Source organism: Amia ocellicauda, chromosome 6, assembly GCF_036373705.1.
Source record: "Amia ocellicauda isolate fAmiCal2 chromosome 6, fAmiCal2.hap1, whole genome shotgun sequence".
Classification (NCBI taxonomy): Eukaryota; Metazoa; Chordata; class Actinopteri; order Amiiformes; family Amiidae; genus Amia; species Amia ocellicauda.
In genome coordinates, this window is record NC_089855.1 from 45,657,850 (window position 1) to 45,673,604 (window position 15,755).

Below are 15,755 nucleotides of genomic sequence, written 5' to 3' on the forward strand. Positions count from 1 at the left end.
TTACAGTTCCGTTAATTGTTGTAAATATTTCTTATATTTACATATTATCCTTTACAAATTTTTGACCTATATTTTTACGCATATTTTAAAGCGATTGATTTGGATTTTGTTTTTAAAGCATTTGTTGACCATTTTATATTTTAAACATTACTACGAAACCAGTGTCTTGGAAGTACATTATGAACAAATATATGTACATAATTATAATAACGTTAAATTAATGGTATAGCTGCATAATGTTTCTATATATTATACATATATATATACGTAGTTTTATTAATTATGAAAGTTATGTTAAATATAGTTTAAAAATTGCATTACAACTATTTTAATTATTATCTTCCTGTCAGGACAAGGTTTGCCAGAGGCTATAAGAAAGGAACGCTGACGTCATCCTCATGCGACAACATCTTTGTCAGTGAACAAAATGGCGTCCTACTGTCTAACTGTTAGCCGGCTCCAGGTGAGTAGATGTGTTTACAGGCAAAAAAATACATTTTCTTCTGAGGTAAACGTATCGAAAACCACCGATTTAAAACGACTGGACGCATGAACACAGGAATCTTTAAGTCTGGGGGAGCGGTACAGTGATATATTGAGTAATACAAGTTTAAACTATCGCCCTCCCCCCTCTGTCTGTTTCAGGTCACATTGTCCCCGTTAGAGCGATGCAGCAAGCAGGAGTATCTCCGTCATTGTCGTGACATAGTTAACGCTGAACACAGAACAGACGTTACTTTAGTATTAATTCAAGCTACAAAAGTATTTCGCATTAATGTTCGCATTGTTGTCTCAGAAATACAGTGATGTCTTTGGTTACTGTCAGCAAGGTGATCACAAGGTTATTCTATCTGAACTGCGCAATTGCGTGCTTAACTCACTGTCTTATTATGAACTGCCCGCACACAGTCGAGTTTAATTTTTACTGTAGTACACAATGCACGTAAATATCGTTGTGGTAATATTTTGTTTTAAGATCTGTTTCAGAAACATTAGGGCAGAACAGTGCACCATGAGAACAAATGTTGTTACCTGGGTCTCCTGCCCTGGTCCTGCACAGCTAGTACAGTACTGTATACATGGAGAGCTATATCTATAGTATCTATATTTATGAACTTTTAATTTTCATTTTCAATAGCGATTCATTTAAATAATGTATTCAAATTTTCGTTGTTGGAGCTGGTGCCCAACATCATTGCCGTTACTTCGTACTTGAACAGTAGGTTCAAATGAACTGACCGGATTCAAGGAGAAACGAAGGACTACTTGATTAAGAATCTTACATTGTGAAAATGTGTGTGTGTGTACAGTGAGGGGAAAAAAATATTTGATCCCCTGCTGATTTTGTACGTTTGCCCACTGACAAAGAAATGATCAGTCTATAATTTTAATGGTAGGTGTATTTTAACAGTGAGAGACCGAATAACAACAACAAAATCCAGAAAAACGCATTTCAAAAAAGTTATACATTGATTTGCATGTTAATGAGGGAAATAAGTATTTTATCCTCTATCAATCAGCAAGATTTCTGGCTCCCAGGTGTCTTTTATACAGGTAACGAGCTGAGATTACAAGCACTCTCTTAAAGGGACTCTCCTAATCTCAGCTCGTTATCTGTATAAAAGACACCTGTCCACAGAAGCAATCAATCAATCAGATTCCAAACTCTCCACCATGGCCAAGACCAAAGAGCTGTCCAAGGATGTCAGGGACAAGATTGTAGACCTACACAAGGCTGGAATGGGCAACAAGACCATCGCCAAGCAGCTTGGTGAGAAGGTGACAACAGTTGGTGCGATTATTCGCAAATGGAAGAAACACAAAATAACTGTCAGTCTCCCTCGGTCTGGGTTTCCATGCACGATCTCGCCTCGTGGAGTTTCAATGATCATGAGAACGGTGAGGAATCAGCCCAGAACTACACGGGAGGATCTTGTTAATGATCTCAAGGCAGCTGGGACCATAGTCACCAAGAAAACAATTGGTAACACACTACGGCCGTGAAGGACTGAAATCCTGCAGCGCCCGCAAGGTCCCCCTGCTCAAGAAAGCACATGTACAGGCCCGTCTGAAGTTTGCCAATGAACATCTGAATGATTCAGAGGAGAACTGGGTGAAGTGTTGTGGTTAGATGAGACCAAAATCGAGCTCTTTGGCATCAACTCAACTCGCCGTGTTTGGATTAGGAGGAATGACCCCAAGAACACCATGGAGGTGGAAACATTATGCTTTGGGGGTGTTTTTCTGCTAAGGGGACAGGACAACTGCACCGCATCAAAGGGACAATGGACGGGGCCATGTACCGTCAAATCTTGGGTGAGAACCTCCTTCCCTCAGCCAGGGCATTGAAAATGGGTCATGGATGGATATTCCAGCATGACAATGACCCAAAACACACAGCCAAGGCAACAAAGGAGTGGCTCAAGAAGAAGCACATTAAGGTCCTGGAGTGGCCTAGCCAGTCTCCAGACCTTAATCCCATAGAAAATCTGTGGAGGGAGCTGAAGGTTCGAGTTGCCAAACGTCAGCCTCGAAACCTTAATGACTTGGAGAGGATCTGCAAAGAGGAGTGGGACAAAATCCCTCCTGAGATGTGTGCAAACCTGGTGGCCAACTACAAGAAACGTCTGACCTCTGTGATTGCCAACAAGGGTTTTGCCACCAAGTACTAAGTCAAAGGGGTCAAATACTTATTTCCCTCATTAACATGCAAATCAATGTATAACTTTTTTGAAATGCGTTTTTCTGGATTTTTGTTGTTGTTATTCTGTCTCTCACTGTTAAAATACACCTACCATTAAAATTATAGACTGATCATTTCTTTGTCAGTGGGCAAATGTACAAAATCAGCAGGGGATCAAATACTTTTTTCCCTCACTGTGTGTGTGTGTGTATGTATGTGTGTGTGTGTGTATATATATATATATATATATATATAATTTCTCCAGAGACGCTCAATACGGCTGTCGCAAAACAGCCTAAACTTCTCAAAAAACTTGACACCTCACAAATAGTGCAAAATACAGCTGTAGCCTAGCCTAATGAAAGTGAACAAAAATCAAATGCGGAATACAGTGCAGTAGTGCTATGTGCAATGGGGCCAAAGCAAGCATGGTACCCAACCCATGCTATCTATATCTGATACTGCGATTTTAAAAGAATGAGGTACAGAATAAATAACAAAGAAAAAGCATGTATTTGTCTTCAGCATTGATTAATATACAACTTAATTTAAAGGACAAAGACAAATAGCATTAGCACTGAGAGTGGCAAGCAAACGTCCAAGCTGCATCTCCAGGAATTGCATCATGGGGTGGTGGAAAATGTAGAATTGTGTGGGACTGGGCACTATATATAATTTTGTGTTGGGATGCTATGATTTAACATTTGTTGTTCTCCGGTAGCAGAGGTGCAATGACTGCATTCTGATTGGCTTGTTGTGACCATCTTGTTTTGTGCCTTGTGCCAGGGCGACTCAAACTCTATTCTGGGAGGGTTGCCAGTCCCATCTACTTGTCATTCCACCTCCAGCATGCTTTCAGTTACTTAATTGACCTTACTTGATTAGACACATCTGATTGTGTTTGCAGGTCTTAAAACAGTCTGAAATGCCTACAATATTTAAATAATGGTTTTATTTGGGAGAGACGGGCATCTGTGACATCAGCAGTCTGTAGAGTTGTGGAAGTGTGGAATTTGCTCGGCTAAATCAGTGCAATGCACTCACTGGGAACTGGGGTGGTGGGTTGGAACAAAAGCCTGGATACGCTGTGTACCCCCCCTCACCCACCGACTGACTTTGAGTCTGTCCTTGAACGCATGTGGGAGAGACTGTTACCAAGATTAGGATTACATAGAGACAGTAGTCCAGTAACAGCAGTGTTATTAGAGTGGTGTTGATGGTCAGACTCCCTTTGAGCCAGAGTGGGCCGGTCCAGGTCTCGCTGTGAGCACCACAGTCTGGTGTAGAGGTCGATGCTTAGTGATGGCTCTGGCTGTGTCAGCCTGGCCCTGCATGTGATCTGCACTCAAGCACAGTGGAGCGGATTAGCGCCAGCGAATTTGCAGATGTCTTACCTACTGCAGTGGGATTATCAAGGTATAATTGGCATGCTACACAGCAATGGACTACATTATAACACCAGATGCACTATGTTTCATTTGAGTACACTGTAGCACAATTTAATACACTACACTGCAATATGTGATTCTACAGGACACAACAAGAGTTACAGTACACTGCAATACACTATATTACTTTGCAGTACTATAAAACTGTACACAATATTACAGTATACTATACTACAATACAAAACCGCACACTGCTTCTGCTGTATAGTATCGTATGGCCTCTTGGAGATGCACGCAGTGAGCTGTAACTCTCCAGGACCTGCCCTAACCCTTCTCTCTCTCTCTCTCTCTCTCTCTTTCTCCCAGCATGCCCTGGGGCAGGGCGCGCGGCGGGTCCATGTGACCGCAGCTCTCAGCGCTCGGGCCAAGGTGGCCATGAGCCGCTTCGAACCCGAGTCCAGCATCAACTATGACAAGCTGCACGAGAACATCAACATCGTCCGCAAGAGGTGCGTGTGCGCGTCCTCCCGGGTTACAAATACAATTTTATTGCCATTCTCTGTCCTGCTCTATTTTTGTGTCTCTTTCTCTGTCTGTGTCTGTCTCTGTCTCTTTCTCTTTCTGTGTGTCTGTATCTCCTCCAGCATATTTCTATGCATATTTGAACCCCCCCTCTCCTCCTACCCCAAAACAGACTGGACCGGCCCCTGACCCTGTCCGAGAAGATCGTGTACGGCCACCTGGACGATCCAGTGGGACAGGAAATCGCCCGGGGCCGGACCTACCTGCGTCTGCGTCCCGACCGCGTGGCCATGCAGGACGCCACAGCCCAGATGGCCATGCTGCAGTTCATCAGCAGCGGCCTGCCCCGCGTGGCCGTGCCTTCCACTATCCACTGCGACCACCTGATCGAGGCCCAGACCGGGGGCACCGAGGACCTGCAGAGAGCCAAGGTGAGGGAGTGGGGGAGGGGGACGTCAATGCTTGGGCAACACTGTCAAGTCAAAGATTTTGACTTGAATTATACCTAGAGATCTACAGTACAGCAGGAGTCTCCAGTCCTGATCCTGCAGAGGTGCAGTACATTATTTCTGGAGATCAATTAACCCTTGCTGTGCTGTACTCTCTCTCTCTACAGATTAATGTACAGATTAATTCCTCACTAACTGCTAACTTCACTCTTCCATGACCCAGGAAATGAATCATGAGGTGTACAAATTCCTGTCCAGCGCTGGAGCCAAATACGGAGTGGGGTTCTGGAAGCCTGGCTCTGGGATCATCCATCAGGTGAGGGGATGGCAGGGAGAAGTGTGAAGGTTTATCAAAGTGGTTTATTCCAGTCTCATTCTCATTGTCATTGTACAATATTCTCTGCTGCCATTGTTTTATTGGCTAACGGGGGATGGCTCTCTTCCTGCTCCAATCCTAGATCATCCTGGAGAACTACGCCTACCCTGGAGTGATGCTCATTGGCACGGACTCGCACACGCCCAATGGGGGTGGCCTGGGAGCCATCTGTATCGGGGTGGGAGGGGCTGATGCTGTGGATGTCATGGCTGGAATCCCCTGGGAGCTCAAGTGTCCCAATGTGAGTGGCTGAGGGGCTGCGCAGGTCCCATACTGTCTACGGGGTAAAATGTAAAAAATAATGGGATCTATTATATACTAAGAAATCAAGTAATAATAATAATAGTCTATTATGTGTGAGCGCATCAGACCTGGGATAAATATATTCTTATATGTGGTTTATGAAATGTTACTATTATTAGTATTACATTGTTATACATCCAGACTAATAATTAGGTTTTAGTTGTTTTTTATTCTTTACATTTGGGAATCATTGAATATATATTTAGTTTTTTTTTTTTTTTTTTTAATTTACTTAAACACTAAAAGTATTTGTTTGAGATTCATTTGAAATCATTTCAAAAATGGTTTTCTGAATTCAATATATCAATATAAAAATATTTAAGTATTTAAACTATTTGGTATTTATGAATAATCTATCAAACTATTTTTGGCCCAGGTCTGATGCGTGTCCTGTGTGTTTACAGTGTGTTCTGTGTGCGCAGTCTGCAGTGTGACAGTGTCCTGTAGTAACCTCCTGCCCCTCCTGCAGGTGATCGGAGTGAAGCTGACCGGCTCCCTGTCTGGCTGGACCTCCCCGAAGGACGTGATCCTGAAGGTGGCCGGCATCCTGACGGTCAAGGGCGGCACCGGGGCCATCGTGGAGTACCACGGTCCGGGGTTGGAGTCCATCTCCTGCACTGGTGAGACTGTGGTGGCGTCCCTCACTAAGAGACACCCGTTAAACAAAGTATTATCTAATTATAAATCACATGCATAGGGATTAGACACACAGGTATCTTTTATTAAAAATATTACTTTCATTAAATGCATCGGTTTACCCCCCCCCCCTCTTCTCTGGTTAAGCACAATAAAACTGTTAACACAAATGCACATGCTGTGGCTCTGGCCCCACAGGCACTAAGGGCCCTGAAGCATCGCTGCTAACTGTAGAGTTTTTCAAACTTGATAATTCCATGGAGGGGACGACATTTATACACAAGTTAAGAGGTTTAGGAATGTGTGGAAATGCTGCTCTGTGATTGGCTTGTTTCTCGTGTGATTTATAATACATGTATTAAATCCCTCTCCCTCCCTCAGGAATGGCCACTATCTGTAACATGGGAGCTGAGATCGGCGCCACCACCTCTGTGTTCCCCTACAACCACCGCATGAAGACCTACCTGGAGAAGACCGGCCGCGCAGGTCAGCACTGCAGGGACCTCTGACCACCTGTGTGTCTCTGTCTTGGTCTCTGTCATAACGTTCATTGGTCTCTCTCTGTCCCTCTTAGATATCGCTGCACTGTCTGATGACTTCCAGGAGCACCTGGTTCCTGACCCTGGGTGCGAGTACGACCAACTAATCGAGATCAATCTGAGCGAGGTGAGCGAGAGACAGCTGTCCTCGCCAGGCCTAGCCTCAGCTAGCATGATGTGAAGACCATCTCACTCTTTCACTCTGACACACACACACAAACACACAGAAATTATACATACATTAGTTGAAAAAGAAATGTTACAGGACTGTATGCTTCCTTTTTTTCTTAGGAGCACTGTGCCCCTAAATTGAAATAAATTAGGGGCACAGTCAAAAATGTAGGGGCACAATAAAAAATAAAAATAAAATCAATTAGTTGCACATCATAAATGGTTCATATGCTAAAATTAAAAACATGCAACAATGTGCATATACCATTATCATAATCATGTCAATGTAGTATTTCCTTATAGAGTTCAAATATTGTATTCGCACTGTGCACCCAAATTGTATTTCACATTTGCACAACATTATTTCTACTTGCAAATGCAAGTAAAACGCTCGCACTGTAGAGCCCTGTGTTAGCAACTAATTCTTAATCCCCCCCCCACTCATCCTCTCTCTCCCACCACAGTTGAAGCCCCACATTAATGGTCCGTTCACCCCAGACCTGGCCCACCCTGTATCGGAGATCGGTGGAGTGGCCGAGAGGAGCGGCTGGCCCCTGGACGTCAAAGTGGGTCAGTCTGGCTTTGGTCCTGCAGAGGACAGCATTGCATGTCTGTCTGTTTTAATTATGTTTGTCCAGTGTACACAGTCATGTGCAGAGATGAATAAGACTCAGCGATTGTGGAGATTAGTATGACCATTATTTTTGTGATGACTATTTATGAATAGCATTTCTCAGTATTGCCTCTTGTGGAGATTGTGAGGCAATTTAACTTCTTACTAATGTGATGAGAAACAGCACCCTCTGGTGTCTGAATGTGGAAACCTGTGTTATATTGCTCTGTCCTTATGTGATCCTATTGTCCTGTTCTGATCTTACCCTGTTCTACTGTGGTTTAATTCTATTCTATGGTTTTCTCTTTCGGTCTCTCTCATTTATTTTTTCCAAATTCAAAGTGCGGACTCATGGGTTATGTTGCTTAAGTGGAAGGTTCAGACCCCCTGTTCACATCTATGTAGCGCTCATGCTTTGGCAGGGTGGCTGTGAGCCCCTCTCCCCACATGGGACCGACCAGGAGAACGTCTGTGTTGCTGGAACTGTGGGAGGGAGCTGGGTATTCTTTGTGTGTTTTTTCGCAAGTTTAGGAGAAAAGAGATGTGGAGACAAATGTGCATTCTTAGTGACCGCAGCGCTGGTCCTCTCTGTGCAGTCAGGTCTGCCTGTGTCGGCCTGTTTCTCTGGACAGGCTGTGGTTACTGAGCCTGTATTCAATCAGGATCTGCCTCTTGCCGGAGAGCAGTGCTGATCTGAAGCTGCTTGGTATTGTTAGGGGTCAGTGTTGTCCGCTTCAGGGCCAACTGACTTCTCTGGGCTGAGCTCTTGGGTTGTCGGGGCAACTGCTGCAGTGAGTCCGGTGCCTCGCCTGCGGGTTCATCCAGAACTTCAGTGCTCTCTTCTGAATGAGTTGAGCAGCAAGCAGTGGCCTAATTCAGCCTTTCATGCAGTATGGGGAGTTCTGCTCTGCCCCTATAGGATGTTTTTACAGATCTCAGTCCTGCTCACTGTTCTAGCAGTGCCAGCTGCTGCCGAAGCTCCTGTTCTGTGGGCAACCGTAAGGTCTGCTCATTGGCATAGAGCATGAATTTGATCTCCCTGAACATTACCCCCTACACCATGTTGCCATAATCTATAATATTGTCCCTCGAGTCAAAAGGAGTCGAACGCTTTTTTGAAGTCAATAAAAGCAAAAAATGTTTTCCCTTAGTTCTTTTGGTGGACGTGTTTGTTTGAGGCTGTGTCGGGTGTAAATGTGATCAGTGGTCCAGTGATTTGGTAGGAAGCCAATCTGACTCAGGACACTGTGCTCCATAAGGAAGACCAGTGTCATGGTGCTGAGGATACTGCAGAGCAGCATCTCCAGGTTTCTTTAGCTCTTTTCTCTCTCTCTCTCATTTCTTTCTCGTTCTTTTCGGTGTTCTCCCTGCAGTGTGCTGTGTCCTGTGCTGCTCTGTGTTCTCACTCTCTCCTGTGTCTGCATCTCAGGGCTGATTGGTAGCTGCACCAACTCCAGTTATGAGGACATGGGCCGTGCCGCCTCACTGGCCAAGCAGGCTCTGGACCGTGGGCTCAAGTGCAAGGCCCAGTTCACAGTCACCCCTGGGTCAGAACAGATCCGGGCCACCATCGAGAGGGACGGCTACGTAAGTCCACACCCGCCTGCAGAACCACAAAGTCTCACCACCACACAAACTTCCATATACTTCCCTGCACACACAGATCCCCACGCACACTGACACGAGTCCATTGTTCTGTTCTCTCCTCAGGCTCAGATCCTCAGAGATGTTGGTGGGGTGGTTCTGGCTAATGCCTGTGGGCCCTGTATCGGACAGTGGGACAGGTGGGTCCCCCAGACACTGCTGTCTGTCTGTTTGTTGCATTGTCTTGCTCTGTGTTAAGTATGTCATGTTAAATCTATGTTCCCTCTCTCAGGCGTGATGTGAAGAAGGGCGAGAAGAACACCATTGTGACATCATTCAACAGGAACTTTACAGCCAGGAACGACGCCAACCCAGCCACCCACGCCTTCGTCACCTCCCCCGAGGTACAAACACACACACTACACACGCCTCGCACTACACTACACCCGATGCACCCCCCACACTGAGGGTCTCTCTCTCCTCAGATTGTCACGGCGCTGGCCATCGCAGGAACCTTGAAGTTCGACCCCGAGCGTGACTTCCTGACTGCCCCCAATGGCGAGCGCTTCCAGCTGCAGCCGCCCACAGGGGATGAGCTGCCGGCGCGGGACTTCGACCCCGGTCAGGACACCTACCAGCACCCCCCCGCGAAGGGTGACACTGCAGCTGTGGACGTCAACCCTCAGAGCCAGCGCCTGCAGCTGCTGGAGCCCTTCGACAAGTGGAACGGCCGGGACCTGGAGGACCTGAGGGTGCTCATCAAGGTGAGAGAGGGAAGTGGTGGAGCAGGGCTCTACGCTTACTTTTTTCCTCAGGAGCACTGTGCCCCTACATTTTTCAATGAAGTGGCACAGTCCAAAATTTTGGGGCACACAAAAAAAAAAAGTTGTGGGAAATGATAAATGGTTCATATTTAATGCTCAAATGAAAAAGAAATGCAGCAATGTTCAAGACATGTAAATACAGCCTCGTGGGGGTGGCAGTGGCTCAAACCAAAAAGGGGCAATTCATTCCGGGGGGGCAGCTAGCAAAGTGCGGTCCCAGAGGGGTGGGTGAGTGCCGGTGTTATTATCCAGGGCGACTGTCAGGTGTTCTGACAAACTGAGCTACTTGTCAGAATGAGCTACATAGCGAAAGTACATATGTGTAGTGAACACGCCCATAAATCTGCTGGTAATAGTTATGTACATTTAAAATTATTTTGCCCGTGTTATTTCACATAGTGTCTAATTTGCTATTTACGCATAGATGACAGGATGAGCTACCTAGATTTTGAAGGCTTCCCATACAGTTTGAATGTTGAAAAACAGGGTAGCCTATTCTAATGGCTCCCTTCTGTCCAACAGGATAAGCTTCCTCAGTTTTGAAGGGTTAAAATATTGTAAGAGTCTTGAAAAGCAGCTGGTAGCCCATTCTGACAGGTCCTTTCTGTCTGACAGGATGAGCTTCCTAATGTTTTCAATTGGGGTAGCTCATTCCAAGTGGTAGCCCATTTTTTTTCAGACTACCGGGCAGCTCATCCTGATAGGGAAGCTCAGTTTGTCAGAACACCGGTGAAGTCGGGTTGCAGGGTGGGGGAAGTGGTTGGGGCATATAGGACACTTAGGGGAAAGAAAAGGTGCAGTGGCTCGCGCCACCCCTAACCCCTGCCCCCTCTGCACGTCCCTGTGTAAATGTATGCATACGGCAGCACCGTTGCAAACTCAAAACGAAACTCAAACGTTTTCTGTTCATGATATGTTTCTTTTTTTTTTAATTTAATATTTATGCCACTAGTTTGATCATATAGTCCAAGCCTTCTGTAATAATGCACCACAGCTGTGCAACGCACTTCCAGAGGCTCTGAGAAGCGCCCCTACACAGGATAGTTTAAAGAAATGTCTTAAAAATCACCTTTTTGAAAAAAGTAAAGGATTTCTGTTTTAAAAGTTTTAAAATAATCTTTTTGGCCTTTTTATTGCTTGCTCCCTTTTATTGGCTAACCTAGCTGCTTGTTTTCTTGCATGTACTGTACTGCTGTATCGCCGGTCTTTACTGTGTCTGTTTTGACTCTTGCTTGAGTGTAGCGTGTGGGTATAATAAGAGCGCGTTATAAATACAATGTATAATAATACTGTAGCTGAGGAGGTAAAGAAACGGGCGTAGCTTGAGAGACGCACACCAGTTCAAGAAACGTGGCATGTCGGATCCAGAGGCAGCAGCCTTTGCCATGCTAGGTGTCTTCATCCCGTCATTATGGAGTGTATTCTCTCTTTAGGTGCTCATTGCTGTGCTCACGCCATGTGAGTTCAACTTTCCAAATGTTGCAGCAAACTGTTTTCAGTGTATATTCAATGTAATGTGCTCCTGTAATTTCCACAGGTGTAGCTGCAGCCTCCGCCATCTTTCAAGTTTTTTTTTTTTTTTGTAGCTGCTCCCCAGGTAGACCCAAATCGACGGTGAATTACATTTTAAAAATTTTAGTAGATTTTAATAATCGACATTATCAATTAGTTGTTGCAGCCCCGCTGTCGTTGAGTACTATTGTATCTGTAAGTTTGTAATAATGGCGAGATGGCTAACACCAGCTAGTAGGTGTTTGGATATTGAGCCTAATGAACCGCTGCAACACTCTGTCATAAACGTAATTCACGGGACTTATAGTTTTCGTTGCCTTCGGTTAATTGGGACGGTCCACAGCTGAACTACATTTCCCACATTTGCTATCGTAATAATTTGTATAAAATATCATTATCATCATTTCAATGTATTCTTTACTTATAGAGTTAAAATATTGTATTTGCACTGTGTGCCCAAATTGTATTTCACATTCGCACAACATTATTTTTACTCGCAAATGTGAGTAAAACGCTCGCACTGTAGAGCCCTGTGGAGAGAGCGAGGAAGGACACGGGGAAAGAAGGGACACAGAGAACAATTGAATCTGTATTATCCCTGACATCTCCCTTTCCCCCTCAGGTGAAGGGGAAGTGCACCACTGACCATATCTCAGCGGCCGGGCCCTGGCTGAAGTTCAGAGGTCATCTGGACAACATCTCCAACAACCTGCTGATCGGGGCGGTCAACATGGATAACGACAAGGTCAACTGCGTCCGCAACCAGCTGACCGGCGAGGTCGGGGGGGTGCCCGACGTGGCCCGGCAGTACAAGGTGAGAGAGGGAGGAGGTCTGGCTGCGTGTGTTTCGGTTTGTGACCTCTCTCACTGTTAACTGTGTAGTGGACGGTATTTTTAACCAGTCTTTCTCCTTCTCTTCGCTCCCTCTATCCCCCTCTGCAGAAGAGTGGTGTGCAGTGGGTGGTAGTGGGGGATGAGAACTACGGGGAGGGTTCCAGCCGAGAGCACGCCGCCCTGGAGCCCCGCCACCTGGGGGGCCGCGCCATCATCACCAAGAGCTTCGCACGCATCCACGGTACCGCAGGGAGACGAGGGGTCGGGGGATAGTGGGGGAAGGAGGGCTGGGGGGGATGGGGGCTGTGTGGGAGAGAGAGAGGTAGAGGAGAAAGTGTATGTCTGTGGGGTGGGGGGGGTGGTGTTAGGGTGTTTTCTATTTCTTGTTTGGTGTGTTGTCTGTTTTCTCATCTCTTCCCCCCCCCCCCCCCCCAGAGACGAATCTGAAGAAACAGGGTCTGTTGCCGCTGACCTTTGCTGACCCAGCCGACTATGACAAGATCAGACCCGACGACACTATCTCCATCGTCGGCCTCAAGAAGTTCTCCCCAGGCAAGGTAGGAGACACCCCTGTCCTTTTGTCCCTCTGCGCCACTCTTTCTCCCCCCCCTGTTATCATTGTTAATTGAATGAAATGACCATACAGTTCAGGCGCTCTCTCTCTCCTTCAGCCACTGAAAGCTGTGATCAAGCACAAGGATGGCAGTCAGGACTCCATCCAGCTCAACCACACCTTCAACCAGACCCAGATCGAGTGGTTCCAGGCTGGCAGTGCGCTCAACAGGATGAAGGAGCTGCAGAAATAAGGCAGGGAGAGAGAAGGAGAGAGGGAGGAGGAGGAGGAGAGGAGAGGAGAGCAGAGCATTACAAAATACACACACACATACACGGACAGTGAGAGAGAGAGGAGGATGGGGGTAGCTGCAAAACGCACACAAGCAGTCGCATATAGACAAATTCAAAGGTGCAGGCAGACGCACAGAGAGGATGGGCAGATGCACGCAGACATGGAAGGGCAAGGATCAGACTGACCGACACATACACACACCGGTGGGAGGGGCTAGTGGCCCAGAAAGCACAGCCATGCCCTGCGCCATTCAGACATTACTGTACGCACACCGACCTGGTGCAGATTTCAACTAAACACAATGGTGAGAGTCCCTTAGCTGCATTAGTGTGGCAGCCTGGCTCCTCTCAACCCCCCCCTCCCCGCTCTGTCTCTCCCAAGCTGTTGTTTTGAATTGTATTGATATGTACCTGTATATATATATCCCCATATACAAAGAGGCACTCACACACACACTTTGACGGTTAATTTATACCTGAAAATGGTTTGTGCTCTCATACATTTTTCTGTGTTTCATTATCAATCCAGGGAGAAAAAACCCTGCTAAAATACAGACACACACTCCCTGCCCCCCCATTCACTACCTCCATCCTCTGGCTATACTGTCACACTCCCTTCTCTGCTAAATCAGGGGAATGAAAAGGTCATGTTTAAATGTAATTAACAATATATTGAGATTAATTTAGTTACTGTCTCCAAGTAGAGACATTTACCCCCCAAGTGCATTTAAGCCCAAATCTTGCCTCATAGCACTTGGACTCTGGGGTATGGGTGGTCACTGCATGTCTGCTACAATAGAGTTAAACAATGGTTAGGGGCACTTCCTGGACCCTGGGGTTTAAAACTGTTTTCAAATGGCTTTGTTACTGTCTGCAGCTGCTTTTCATCCAACTGCAGTACTGTATTGTATTGATGTCAATATTGTTTGGTGAACTGCAATGTGGGTGAAAACTTTTTTTTTTTTTGCCCTGGGACAATAGTGCTGTTCAGCCTCTACTCCGTGCCATTCTGGCTGTTGCTAGATTTGAGAATTGGACACGGAGAAGGTCGGATTGACAGACAGATTATCAGTTATTCGTTAATCTGGCAGTGTGTTGGACAGTCATACTCCGTGTATTGAAAGCAGCATTTATTATCACTGCTGATCTGAGCGAGGTTAAAACATCTGTCCTTGTCTCTGTGCGCACCCACTCATTTATATAATGTCAGAAGAATGAAATTGTATAATTTCTGATGCCACTACAAACTCCCGTCTACACGTCTGTATGGGGGTGAAGGTTATAAGGCAGCTGCTGTAAGAGATGCAGCACCTTCATCCCCCTATACAACCCCAGTCTAATTGGCCTACAGTGTCTCCACCCTGCCACTCTTCAACCGCCCCGCCGCCGCTCTCACACGCACTGGATTGTACTGCTGTAGGTTTGCACAATTCCAGCACATCCTCATATACATATTCATTTTATTTATAATATTTTTAATATGAAAGAGAATGGTGAGAGGGAGAAGATGTCATAATCTGAGGCTGGGAGTGTGGAAGGCAGTTTATTGTGTCAGTGCTCGAGCTGTGATTGTACTGCAGTCCAAATTGTAACATTATTGTTAGTGTCATTAAATATGTTGGGCTTTCAGAACCACACCAATTTGTGAACCTTAAAGGATAAATAAATCGATTATGATCAAGTTACCCATGTTTTTGATTAGCATTTTATTTTAACCTAATAAAAAATGACTTAAAAATGATTTCCCTTCCCTTGTGTCTCTGACTCTGAACTTGTGTATTGTCGGCTAAAGCACATTGTCCCCCCCAGCTGTCAGCTTTCCTTGTGCTTGTTTTTAAACTGATCTTCAGTTTAAAAATATATAAATATATCTAAATACATACTAAAATTGAATTCTGAGCCAGAAGACGCGCTTGAAGACCTTTTTTGTTATTGTTGATGGAATTCCAAGTTTGCAATGCATTGTGTTTCATTGCAGATGGAGACACACATAGACACACACACACACAGGTACTTTCTTGAACTGTGAGTTTGTGTCTTGTGGATTTAAAGTTTTCATGCATTGGCATTCACTACACACACACACACACACACACACTGGCTGTTCTGTAACGTGACTGTGCTGGTCTTTGCATGTCTCGATATAACGTTTTCATGCATCGAGGATCAAGGCAGACAGCAGAGAGAAAGGAATGTTACACAGAGACCAAGAGGCAACTGATGGCTGTCACACATTTTATTCAGTTTTAAAAAAACATCGGAGCCAGCTCACTGTGGGGTGCAGGGGAGAGAGTGGCAGTTTCTCATCCACATTTAAACTGGCTCTGCATTGCCCTGTAGTCCTTGTGCCACTGAGTATGAGTGAGTGCTGCCCTATGATGGTCAGGATGCCCCCTGCCCTGGGCCAGCTGGGTTGTGCTCTGGATCACCGCCACCCTGTACTCACCGAAGGGTGGTTCAGAGCACCCAACCAGC

General features: G+C 45.7%; 1 protein-coding gene across 1 annotated transcript; it reads left to right on the forward strand.

Annotated features, from left to right (window-relative positions):
• The first annotated feature begins 350 nt into the window (after window positions 1–350).
• Window positions 351–15,021, forward strand: aco2 (aconitase 2, mitochondrial). The gene is made up of 17 exons (XM_066707249.1): window positions 351–463; window positions 4,438–4,580; window positions 4,766–5,024; window positions 5,266–5,358; window positions 5,501–5,659; window positions 6,191–6,341; window positions 6,739–6,843; window positions 6,932–7,023; window positions 7,532–7,637; window positions 9,110–9,267; window positions 9,391–9,464; window positions 9,557–9,668; window positions 9,750–10,028; window positions 12,223–12,414; window positions 12,543–12,675; window positions 12,870–12,991; window positions 13,106–15,021. The coding sequence occupies exons 1-17, from the start codon at window positions 428–430 to the stop codon at window positions 13,238–13,240; spliced, it is 2,349 nt and encodes a 782-aa protein (XP_066563346.1). The 5' UTR covers window positions 351–427; the 3' UTR covers window positions 13,241–15,021.
• Window positions 15,022–15,755: the final 734 nt, after the last annotated feature.

Coding starts and splice junctions, on each gene's coding strand:
- aco2 (XM_066707249.1), top strand. CDS start 428: ATGGCGTCCTACTGTCTAACTGTTAGCCGGCTCCAG. Junction 5,660..6,190: donor GGGAGCTCAAGTGTCCCAAT/GTGAGTGGCTGA, acceptor CCCCTCCTGCAG/GTGATCGGAGTGAAGCTGAC. Junction 12,992..13,105: donor AGAAGTTCTCCCCAGGCAAG/GTAGGAGACACC, acceptor TCTCTCCTTCAG/CCACTGAAAGCTGTGATCAA.